Raw genomic sequence first — 13659 nt, forward strand, 5'->3', positions numbered from 1 at the left:
CACAATCCAATGACTTACCAAATCAAGGGCAGGAGAAGGGCACCCCAACCCACCATACTGACATCTGTACAAATCATAATTCCCAGAGATTAAACCTGTAATGGAACACCTGTCTTAATGGAAATGAGGTTCTTCCATCAACTAAGATGTGACCTCATGTATCCCAGAACTGGCACTGCTTGTTCCACTTGGTCAATTTCAGTCACCACTAGGACAACTAAGTCATTTGCAGTGGTTTTATGAAGAAGCAACTTAGGACAGTGAGATCCAATGCCACATTATGGAGACCCAACTGTTCAAGCAATTTTCAGGCTGAGGAGCAATTCCCTGAAAGGAATGAAGACACCACTGAGATCATTCTCAAGGCATGTTCCTGAGGGAGAGAGATCCAGTGCACCAGCATTCTGAAGTGGCTGAAATGTAGAGTTGAGACAATATCAGATTTTCCCTTGCTGACAAGATATCCCTGGTGGAGCTTAAGTAAAACATGAAAATTCATGTCTTGGCTTGGAATATAAATCACCTGGTGATTTTGCAGTATGTTGTTCATGTAGCTGGAAGTGGAGATGGCGCTGGGGTTTCCCAACCTTTGGCTGGGAACACATGTACAAGTCAACATGGACTGAGAGAGTATTGCTAGCAACACACGTGTGTCTGTGGGGAAGCAAGGCTATTTTTAGCAATACAAAGAGATATATGTACAACAAAATAGTACGTAGAAATTTTCATTCTGGCCCTTCCTCCACAGTGCCACTAAACATGTGAATATCCTACTGTATGAAGAAACTTTTGCAAAATCCTGATACAATTAAATCACACAGCAAAAAAAAAAGTCTTTCAAAATTGCACTGAATCACAATGATTGTACTGGTCAGGAATATCCTAATTACAGATTTTAAAAAACCTGGAAAAACAACAGTGCAAAACTGGTATGAAACCAAATAAAGTACTTTCTGAATCTACTGATTTATTTCACTAAGCAACAAATAAAAATTACACAAATGAAATATGGACAAAACTCAAAAATAAATTTTACAGAAGCAACATGTTCAGTTGTCGATATTTACAAAAACAATACCAAATAAACAACAGGCATAAGGTTATAAAGCCCTACATGTTACAAATTCCATCTTTAGTGGACTCTTGCAACTATCCAACATGAATACAAACATTTATCTTTTACATTATTTAATGTGCAACAGAGGTCACAAACACACAATTTGACCCGTATTCCCCTCACAGTTAATGGTACTATGATAAACATAGGCAAAGAAGTGATGTCATAATGAAATGATCAAGTTATTTCAATCTGTGCACAATAAGCACTGATTCTACAAATGCATACTACTATAAGACATACAATTCTACAAATGCATACTACTATAAGACATACAATTCTACAAATGCATACTACTATAAGACATACAATTCTACAAATGCATACTACTATAAGACATACAATTCTACAAATGCATACTACTATAAGACATACAATTCAGATAGTGACATTCATCTTAAATTAAATAAACTTCAAAACTGCCACAATGTTCTTACCTCCTCCTCGACCACCAAAATTAGAACCTGATGTCCCTGTGCCCCCTCCACTCCCCATCTGTGATGGAAAGTAAATTGAATCATAGGTGTAGGCTGAAAAGTACCCTCCTTTTGACCTCCCTCCACGGCCTCCGTGACCTCCCCCTGACCCACCTTGATGATAAGGAGCAGCAAACATACCCCTCCCAAGTCCTCTGTCAGCTGGGTGACCAGTAAAATCAGCATGAAAATCACCTGAAATGGGGTGATACAATGATAAACCATCAACAAAAATTCTCAAGTGTACAAAATATTATTTTTAAACAAGAAATGAAGCACACCTGTACATTCTTTTTCAACACAATTTTTTTTACTTGTCAATCATTAAGGTACTGAGTGATGATGAAGACAAGCCAAGTGGTTGATGTAGGTCAGTCATATTTTTGTCTTTCATGCTCATATCAAGTTTGATGATTGTACAAGCAACAGAGTAAAATAAACTCATCCATACATAGTAGTCACTTTAAACATAAAAAATAGCTCATGGTGACCTCCCCATGATATCACAATATATGGCAAAGAGAGGTTATGATCACTGGAGCATGAAAAATATATCAGTGACCTACTTTTCTTACGGTGATGTGCTACTCATCATACAGTATGCATAAATCAATTTCATGACTTTAAACCGACATTATGTGAGATACTGATACAGGTATAAATCCATAAGCTCTCCTGATCATGAGCCACAACGAACAATCAATATTAATTAGCCAATGAAATAGAAGTGAAAATTTATGAAAAACTAAAGAGATTGAAGTTCAAATGAATTTCAGTATGCACAAAAAGTACTATTAATGCTTTATGTAAAATTTCAGTGTTATTGTTCCTTCTCAGAATTATACCATCTATGAAATGGTAATAATAATAATAATAATAGTTATATTATCATTAATATTGTTGTTATTATTAATATTATTATTGTAGTTGTTATTATTATTGTTATTATTATTATTATTATTATTATTATTAATAAAGACTTTATTTAGAGAAGGTAACTAAATTAGTTACAGAAACTAATCTACCTTGAGGCCTTTTATCAGTTATGTACAATATATACAGTATATACAATATGATGTGAAGAATCTGGCTTGACACTAAATAACTAAGTAATTTTAAAATTCAAATTATCAAGCCTACAACACATGCACAGGCATCTGTGAAAACATAAACATATATAAAACATAAAATATCATCCTAAATTAAAAAATTCAACTATGAAAATGACGCAAAATTACAGAAAAGCAGGCAGGATATTTTGTACTAGAACTGTTAAATTTTCTAAAGATTTCATCCAATTAAAACAATGATTATGAAAGGAAAACAAGAAATGCTAGGAGCCTGCCTTATGTCACTGAGAATGTTGTTCCATACCAGTGGACCAGTATACGAAAACTTTTTTTAAAACAATTCCTTCTTTGGCCTTGGGATAATGTAATTTTTACTTCTTATGGACCTTAAATATGAAGTACCATCAGCATCTCTTTGGTGAAAGATTTTACTTAGACAGACGGGAATGGCTTTTCTGGATACTTTATACATCAATTTGGCCTTTCTAAGAAATATTCTTATATTCTTTCATGTATTGTTAAATCTTTATATTATTCATTGCATCCTAAATATTGTCAATACTTTGATCTAGAATTAAATGGCAAGCCCTCTTTTGGAGTCTAAAAGGTGTTGTTATGTTTGAATTAGAGGTATTACCCCAAATTACATTACAGTAGTCCAGATATGGCTGAATATAACTTTTAAAATAGATGACCCTATACTGAAGAGGAATGTATGTTTTGATTTTCCTCAGTAGCCAAAGATAAGAATTAACCTTTTTTGAAACATGTTTAATGTGAATAGACCAAGTAAGATTGTTATCTATGAATACACTAAAAATTCTGTCTTGAAAAGTCATATTAAGGCTTATGTTGTCAAATAGAACCTGGAGTTTGTCGCTATCTAGCCTTGCTCATTTTTGTTGTGTTGTAACTAGTAGGGCTTTCGTTTTTTCTTTATTCATACTGTTTTCCTTGCACCATACCGGAAGTATGTTGAGAGCATCTTGTAAGTTATTTTCAAGTACTGTTTTGGTTTTACCAATCTCAGACAGTGTAGTATCATCTGCATAAAGGTCAGTGGAAGAAATTGAAGTTCCAATCTTAAGAGGTAAATCGTTGATAAATAGTATGAATAAGAGAGGCCCAAGAATAGAGCCTTGTGGTACTCCACAATTAATATTTTTACTTTCAGAAAGTTGACCATTAAAGATACTTTTTGCACTCTATCGGTTAAGTAAGAAGTAAACTAGTTTAGGAAGTTTACACTACATTGATAGATTGTTAGTTTTTCAAGCAAAATTTCATGGTCTTCAAGATCAAAAGCATTACGAAAATCAACCATAATAGTGCCTATCATTTCTCCTGTGTCTAATGCTTTCAGCCATTTATCACTCAAAGATATAAGTGCAGTTTCACACGAATAATTATATTGAAAGCCAAACTGATTATCATCAATAAGATCATGAGTGTTCAAATAGTTGAGAAAAGACTCATGTACATGTTTTTCCAGTAATTTAGAAAGACAAGGAAGGATAGAGATGGGTCTGTAGTTATTTACATCATCTTTTGTTCCTGCTTTATGCAATGATGTAACCTTAGCAGCTGTAAATGACTTAGGTATTTTCCTGTGGACTAAGTATTTTCTCCATAATACTGATTAAATACATGAAGCATGCTGCAGCACTGTTGATGACTCACTTGGGAAGTTAGTTGGGCAGTGTACTCAAGTTGAATCCTTGAAAACATCACTTTTGAACATATCCCTGCTATAACCTTTGTTTTCCAATGAATATTATCCCTTAGAGAAATTTCTTCATATGTGGTCAATACTCAATGCATAAGATATGGTATTTGCAGTTCTCATGGGGTATATGAAATTTAGGACAGAGTGTATGAAAATTATGTTACATATTCATGGAGTAAAACTATAGCATCAATGGCAATGGCATAAAGAGAATGGCTACCTCAATTCTATCGATTCAGAATTTATCAATACACTTTTTACATTTATGAGAAGACTGAGTAAGAGCTATAACTTATATTAATTTAAAAACCCCTGCACAACTCACTCTCTCCATGTAATAATTCAGATGACAAGCAGATTTTCACAGGATCAAGTTAAGCTTTAACAGGTCACAAGTCAGTCGCCTCACTTTCCATCAATCAAAGGGTTTCATATCAGGAGAAAGTACTGATGGAATGAAACATTACAAATGTTGTCCATGGGGAAAAAATTTCCTTTATCTGCTCTGCTTGTGCAAAATGGTCACCATTTCTAATTCTACCAAGGCTTCTGTTAAGAGTGTTGTCCCTTTTCAAAGGGATGAAGCCACTCCTATTTATTATAGTTTTGTATACAACTGGAATTGACATTGCTCAATTGTAATTCTAACTTCAATAAAACTGATAATATATAATAATATAAAAGATACAAGGTCAAATCAATTCAGATCCTTTTGCAAAGCATTCAATTCTCAACAAAGCCATATTCTCAACTGTTTAAGTGTAGATTTTACGTTACCGCACTGTTAAATTGTTTTATAAGTTTACAGTTGATTTTGATTAAGTTTTACTGTTCAACTGAAGCCACACCATACTTTTCTTTTCATTTTACTTCAATGTTGGAGATGGAAAAAACTGATGGGTAATAATAACATTACACTATCTCTTGAGAGGGTGTATGTGATTTTACCAGCCTCCTAACTTTTGGGTTTCCTTTGGCTAACACGTTAGGAAATACCAAAGTCAGGAGGGTGGTAAAAGCCATACAACCTGTCGAAGGCAGTGTAACTAATATTACCAATGACACAAGTTTGATGTCATACCTTGAAACTGTCAAGATCATCCATAAATGTTTGAAAAAATAGTGAAAACATCCAAAGTCTATTACCTCTCCAGATTAGAAATGAAACTATATTTAACTGAAGTTTAAGATTTTATGATTAATTTCTCAGATGCAAATTCATGTGCATGATTGCTGAATGAAGTGTAGGAATCTAAGCTCCACAGCCTCTCAAATCCAGCAATTCCAGAAAGATGACAATTTTGTCTCAAAACAAAATTCATGTCTATAAATTGTATAGATGAAGGAAAGAACTCTTATCCATTAGGTCCCATTTGCCTCTGCTAGGTGATGATGATTTAAGCTGAGTGATATATTAATGAAGATGTTCACATTTGCAGGACGGTGTGACAGGATTTACTAGTAACAGGATTGGGAAAGTATAATTTCTTGCACAAACATATTTACTAACAAATTTGTTTTCTCCTTCAAGTATGTTTCTCATCCACACTATTATCTGGAGAATAGGTACGAGAAAAAATACATGAACAGCCAACCTCTACCACTGGACTCTTTAAAGAGAAGAATGTCTGAATTTCATTTCCTAATACGACAGTAGCACAAGTGATATTCATGTGACTCATAACTACAACACTCCGACAAGGGTAAAGAATGACTTTCCCTTACTTAACAAAAGCTTGGGTAACTCCAGCTAAAACACTAAACCCATTGCTGTAAGTACACAGTGCTTACCACAAAAGGGTCTGTTGGTCACAGCCACTTAAATGACTGGACTCAATTCACTTGCCTGTGATACTAGCTCCGACATATTAAACTTTAAAAGTTTGTGTATGTTAGTCAACAGCTACTACCACAAAAAATTATAAACACTGTTCAAAAACAGGACTTGCCAAGATCACTTTAATCTCTTACACAAAAGTTCGCATGAGACATATCTGGTCCTAAAAAGAAAATCAAGATACACTGAGCATATTAGCCACTTCAGCTACAAGGGTTATATTCTCTCTTCCTGCTTTAATAGATAAATATACATTTTTCAAACCCACAGCTCTTGTCTACATATTTCAAATATATTTTGAAAGTGCAGAATGATTGTGCTCACTTAGGTGCCTCTCTTGGCATTTCAATAGACAAGAGACAATGAATAACAATACATTTATTGCTCACCATTTTTTAGTCATGAAACCCAGTTACATCATTAATACCATCCAACAATCTAATCTGAATTGGAGATAGTTCAGGTCTATTGAAATGGCATGCAACTCACCCTGCATGCCATTGAAGGTTAGTGCTATCAGAAAGCATGTCTTCTAAGAAAGCAATTTCAAAAAGACTTTGGATAATGATTCAAACTTTGGCCCAGATAAAACCTGAGAAAGATTCCATTTTGGAAACAGGGAAAATGATTCCGGACTATTCAGATTCTTCTTGTGATCAATATTCACTACAGTATGATCCTGAATTTGTCAAAAGTCATGGAGCAATATCCCCTAATTGTAACCAGAACTAAATTTTTCTCTCAAACCAGAGAAAAGGTTAGCCACCTTAGAGACTGAGGGATTCATAGGGACAACATTATCTCTGAACCAGTCCCTGAATACCTGACACTTCCTTTCCAGGCTTTGAACCAGTCCCTGAATACCTGACACTTCCTTTCCAGGCTTTGAACCAGTCCCTGAATATCCGAAACTTCCTTTCCAGGCTTTTAAAGAGGTGGTCCTTCTAGCTCACAAGATTATCTTTACAACTTAAGGCTGAAATTTATTTCTATGCAAAGCTCTCCTGACAAGAGCCAGGCATGAAAAAGAAGCCTGTCTGGACTAAGATGAAACACCTCCAAGCAAGACTGTTTGAGCAGACTTAATTTTCAATGTGATCTTGTGGGGGAGGGGTATCTGTTGCTGTTTTGAGAAGGCTGTTCACCCATTATTTGTTCCATCTGATACCAGAACATTTTTGTACTTTTTGTCTCTGATCTTAATGATATTGGAATCAGGACAGTTGGAGAGAACATGCAGCTTCAAATATTACCCCAAGTATATTCAAGAATGTCCATGGCCAAAGATTCTGGGACAAGGACAGGAGAGTTCATCTTGTCATGGAGAGTTCACGGTGGTTGGTTTGTGATTCCACCTCATGTTAACAAAATCTATTATCAAATGCTTGCAAAAGTGCATAAATCTGCAAATCTGACTCCTACTTGACAGACAATCTGCAAACACTTCAGTCTGCCAGGAATGTGTCTGATCTGGACCATTAACTTGCAGAGAGAGTACCATCAAGGAAACTCCCAGACCTGAGTGCACAAGTCAGGTGGTTGGTCCCTTCCCCCATTTGAGAAGTAAGTGACCACCACGGAAATTGCCAACATTTCGAGAATCACTTTCTCTTGCCAAGAATGAAAGTCATTCGTTATAGCCTATTTTTCCAAGCTTTTTATATAAAAAGTGTTTTCAAGTGGGTACCAGTTGTCACTTACAAGGGCAAAATGAGGCAACAGGTATGTCCCAACCCCCATCCCCAATAAACTGGCATCCTTACAAAATCATGAAAATGTTTTGAGACTTCAATAAAATTCCTACTGTGACAAAACAGTACTCACCATGTGCTTCTGAAGGATGCCATCCAGGTATGCTGAAGTTACTGTTAACATGGAGGACCTGAACAAGGAGACAATACAGCTGACTATTTTTGCAAAGGATCATGGAATGAGGTTTAGTTCAAAATGTTATACTGGAAATAAGCTCTCCAAAAAGGCTAGTGAATTCCTCTGGACCCAGATTTTTGTCCAAAAGATGGGAAGAGGTTGTGTGAATTTTCACCAACAGAGAAAGAAGAAAAAATGCTTGACTTCATCGCCAAATGAAGCCCTGACTTTGCAGACATGGCTAGTGGACAGGAGGTTAGCAATCAAATGTATTTAAGATTCAGTCTAATTCTTCCCCTGCAGCCTTAAAACTAAACTCCATCCTTTCCATGGTGGATCATAGCTCATGAGATCATGGGTTTCTGTGCCATTGTTGGGGTGGGTGGTTGTTGTCCTTGTCAGGCAATATTTCCATATCTGGAAACAACATACCAAGTGACAATGAAATAGTCACAGCATTAAGTGGTAGAATAGTATTTCACTATAGGGTAAGACAAAAATGGCCACCATATGTACTAGAGTTGGGCAAGCAATAACGCATTTCCACCTGGCTGGAAATCATGAAAGGATGCCTGTATGGAGGGCCTGAAGGATGCCTTCATGCCATGTGGAAGGAAGACTATGTTATGGATTGGAAGGCTGAGTGGCCAACAAATGAGGAGTGGCCAACAAATCAGACTTTTTATCCCGGTCCTCATAAGGTTCCACATACAATGGAATGCACAGCCAATGTGCAGCGTGTTCTATCAAGAAATTTAATTTCCTAAGGACAGTTAGTAAATAGTATGCCAACATGCAGCAACGACAGCTGGAAAAATACATTAGCCAATCAGAAACATACCACATGCATCTTGCTTATAAGCCTGAAGGCTTTGGTTGCACACATGGGGGGACTTATAAGATAAGATAACAACTATTTTATTCCAACTACATAGTACATACATCTAAATTAAAGTATAGATATAAAGTAAAAACATTGTAAACGTAAAAGAACACATATATCATATGTACAAGAGCCTACTTAAATTGTGCTCTTGTTTGGCGCATTTGGTTACTGAGATGGCCATGACGAGGTTTACCATTATCATGCCACATAAGGTAAATATTTCGTGCAAAGTCGTGTAGTTCTTGGAGACAGTCATTCCAGCCTGGTATAACCCGGTGACCACATTTGGATATACTAGTCAAGCTATTACCGGAGTTCGACAAAGCTTTTACTACATCAGTGTATAATTAATTTATCTGTTTCATATGCACCTGGTTAGTACAGCCGTGGTCATTACAGATCGCAACACAATGTGGGATCTCAATCTTGGTTAATAAGAATGCAGATGTCTTGAGTATAATTCAGTTTTTCGTCAGAAATAAGGTCTGACCAATTGATGTTGAATTTCAAGTTTAAGATTTCATTGGGGCAAGAATCAAATCTGGGAAGTAGATCAGTCTTAATAGCCATTAAAGTAGGACGATGGTCGGACTCTACTAGGGTGTGTAGTATTCTCATATCACTTATAGCAGAATGAGCTGACTGTGTAGAGACACAATGTTCAAACCAAGACACTGTATTGTGTGAATCACTGACGTAAGTAAAATAGTAAAATTTGTTGTGTTGTCTACTATTAGTTTTAAATTCGATATGATATAACCATATTCATCACAAAATAGGCAAACTTCATCTCCAAAAGGACTGGATTTGAGCGTATTAGCATTCCAATCTCATACTACATAAGCATTCAAAGTATTAGTATATTCTACAACAGAATTAATTTTGCCCAAATAATCTACAAATTCCCCACAAATTTCCACAAGATCACAAGGTAAATAGATATTGACAAAAAGCAAGGAGGAATCCCCCGTATGGACAGTAATAGTGATTCTTGTATGAAACAAATATCAGAAATATCAAGTTCTTACATTTTGTATATTTCTTGTTAATGAATGACAGTTATAAAAAGAAATGAGTAAAGTATCCAATATGAATCCAATTAGCGGATATGACTTTGATAGCAAGTCTCTAACTAATGCGTTTCTTGGCCATGCATCCACGTTCATCATTGCATTGTGCGTATGGTTATCACATGTGATTTTGAAGCTAGCATATGTAGTAAATTCCGTTTGTAGTTTTTCCTCCTGGGTGGGCTTAACTCCAGAGTAATGCTCAATATGCAAGGAAATGTCAGATTCCTTCATTCTGGAGTAAAGTCTTGTCACTAATATGCATTGCTGTCGCATTGGACGCACTATACACAAATTTGAGGATGCTGCATTTCCTATGATAACACTTCTTGGAAACTGGTTGGACATTTGTAAACTTATTAAGGTGTCGTTGATGCAGATTTGTACATGATGTTTTATGTGGACATGCTGTCATACAGAGGCTGTTGTTCCACATAGAACTTGTGATTTTCCAAATCCTGATCTTAGGCGCTGGTGTCTTCTGAACATGCAACCATTTTTAATGCAGTTGTGCTGTGGTTTAATTCATCGACATCTGATTAATTATTATCATGGATTTCTGCCATTGTATCCCATAAAGCAGAGCAGGTCTTGTTTGCACTAATCTGAGTCTCATTGCTCTTTGAGTCTGTGCATTGCAGATCTTTGCAACTAGTAACGGTTCGTTCTGTTGAACAACTGGGTTCAGGGATATTGACAAACCTGGCTGGGTTTGTTCACATAAGCATTGCGTTGCACGTAACGTCTCTGCCTGACTGACTTAAGTATGTCCACTGAATGTTTCACATTTTCCATGTCCTTCAATAAAATTGGCATGTCCACATAATTGTAAGATACAGGTGGTAACTTTGACAGATCCAATGCACAAAACATTTGTATGTCATTTGGGTCTGTGGACAGAAATAGATTCAAAATATCATTCATATTATTTGTAGATTTATCCGTACCCTTTCTCTTTATCTTTCTCTCAACTGAACCACTGAGAACAGGGTCCATTTTGCAGCCTCAATGTCACTAATGCAATATGTGTCCACACACTGCTTCACAATATAATCATATGGCAATGTATTTGCTTTCTTGTGTTCAAAACAAAGCAGTTCATTCACCATTACTGACTGACTTTGTCGTTAGTAATCTGCCACCATACTTAGAGGGCATCATGTCCACTGTTGCCTTTCCCCAAGAATCTGAATAGTCTGATTCCCTAATTCCACTGAATTTAATATGAAACCCAGAGACAAACAGAGATGAGCCAGCATCTGGATTTTACTGAAAACAATTGTATTTCCATAATTTGTGCTTTTATTCCATAAGTCTATATTTTCAGGGTAATTTCCATATGACTTAGGGCAAAAATCATAATGGTTGGCAGGTCTGATTATAGAGGCAATCTCAATGATGCTAGAATTGGCATCATCAGCAATTTTTGGCCTGGCCAAAAAAGTGTGGTTGAGCATGCATGGGAGTTGATTGCCCACATTGCCAAAGTAATCTAATAGGCAGTGCACCACTCTATGGCAAATGCCTCTACACCTTTGGCAAATCTTGATTCAATAAGACATGACCAATTTCTATGTTCATTGTCACTGAAACATTGTCACTCCTTCACTCTGAGATCACCATCCTTCAGCTCACAACTGTTGTTTGGTGGTTGTATAGAAAGATATATGAAAGAAGGCAGTGCAAGAAATACATCTCCTTACCTACTCCTCCCTATTGTTTGTCCCCAACACTCTCTGCTGCAAAGAGATGTTAGGAGACAGAAAGATAGCTGTTGGATCCATCAATCTTGACTGCAATAAATAATCAAACAGCAGCAGAAATTTCAGATTAGGAGGCAATTCAATAAGGGAGAAGGTAAACAAAGACTCCCAACAACTGCCAATGATTCATTAACCTAAGTTTCAATAGACTGTCTCCTGGTCAGTGCCTGACCCATTTCAGTAATGTTTGAATAAACCTTTTCCTGAACAACAAATGGGTGATCCAGGTAGTTTCAGAGGGACTCTGGATTTAGTTTATCCAGCCCACCCCACCTCCTTCTGTTCCCATTCTTTGATGGACATTCATACAGATCACATGCAGGAGATGAAATCAAGCAGTTACTCTCCAGACAGGTGGCGGATAGAGTTCACAATTTAAGCTCTCCAGATTTTTATTGAAGGCTTTCCTGCTTCCAAAATGCTGAAAATTGGCATCATAATGAACAACAAATACAACAACTCTTTCACCATGACATTTTTCCTGAGGATGGAACACATCAAATTTCACCACATGATGGTTCAAAATCACAAACATTTTTTAAGGATTTCAATGTGAGATTTGAAAATACAATGTGAGACAATGTTACTGATATTGAGCATTAGCCTAACTACAGCAACACATGGAGATGACATGGGAGGTAATGGGTAAGAGTTTCTTCCCTTTGTCTACACAGTACGTAGACACAGAATGCAAGAGGTAGAAGAGCTTATATTCCCAACCTCAATGTGATCAGACAGTATATTTGAAAGTAAAATATGTTACTCCATACAACTTTTCAGAAGCTATACTATTTTACCATTATCTGATGCTGATGATATAGTTGTAATTTATGCTTACCTGACAGGTCTATGGTGACTTTTGTTGCATTAAGAATAAGGGCATTTGTTCTGATGTAACCATTTCCATTGACAATGACCGTAGTAACATTTATCATCATCCTCTTTTCAGCTGTGAGAGGTTCAAACTTGCCTCCAGCTCGCACAGTTATGTTTGTTGCCACTAGTGTCCCCTCTGGCTGTCCATCAGAATGAGCATAGGACCAGATGTAGAGCTCTCCTTCGTTCTCTATAGCAATATCATCCATACCCTCAATGGTAGCATTGATCTCTGCCCACACTTCGCGGAGGGTCACACGGTTAGGAACCTCCAGTCTGCTGTACCTAGAAGAAATTTTTTTTTTTAAAATTACCTCTCAAAGAAAATGAAGGAAACAAGAACCAGAAAAGAAGTAGACCTTTATAACCTACAATGATAATATCTACTGAATATTCTATTTCTGAAACAAGATGCTGGTATGCTTGTCAAACCCACCCTCTAGCTGCATTTCAAATCCAAAAAGGCTACGATAAAACAGTACTGAGTCTGAATTGAAAGGAATGTAAAACTTCAACAAGGCAATTAATCTAACATCTGGCCATATGAAGCAATTGCTGTGATCAGCTTCTGCAGGCTTGATAAAAACTGATTATTTACTCCTCTGCATGTAGAATATTTATTTCAACATGAAAAATTGGCATTCTTCTACCAGACCTTATATACAGAGCAAAACAAGACAGATTCTTTTGCTTTATGTTCAAAGTTGTTTTTTATTAATATTGCTTGCTTTTTCTTTTGGACTGAAATAAAACAGAAGAAACAAGGCACGGCACGTCAGTTTTCATTCAATAATGTACATGTGTGATTACTTTTCTATATGACTTATAAGACACTGAATATCATGCATGTGGATTCGGTTGCCAGGGATTGGATTTTTCATTTCTATGCAGACAATGAATTATTTATATTATATATATATTACGGACATCAGAAAATGTATTAGACACTTTCTTGCCAAGAAAAGGACA

The 13659-nt window shown here is 36.3% G+C and overlaps 1 protein-coding gene across 1 annotated transcript in view; it reads right to left on the reverse strand.

Annotated features, from left to right (window-relative positions):
* Nucleotides 1–13659, reverse strand: part of LOC149787541 (uncharacterized) — a 591304-nt gene that overhangs the window by 467718 nt on the left and 109927 nt on the right. Inside the window, exons 35-36 of the mRNA XM_089975575.1 lie at nt 12653–12975; nt 1555–1788 (exon numbers count right to left, since the gene is read on the reverse strand). Of these exons, the coding sequence (XP_089831701.1) occupies nt 1555–1788; nt 12653–12975 (557 nt within the window). The remainder of the gene's footprint in view (nt 1–1554; nt 1789–12652; nt 12976–13659) is intronic.

This window comes from Sinohyriopsis cumingii, chromosome 11 (assembly GCF_028554795.1).
Source record: "Sinohyriopsis cumingii isolate HCF-2022 chromosome 11, ASM2855479v2, whole genome shotgun sequence".
NCBI classification, from domain to species: Eukaryota; Metazoa; Mollusca; class Bivalvia; order Unionida; family Unionidae; genus Sinohyriopsis; species Sinohyriopsis cumingii.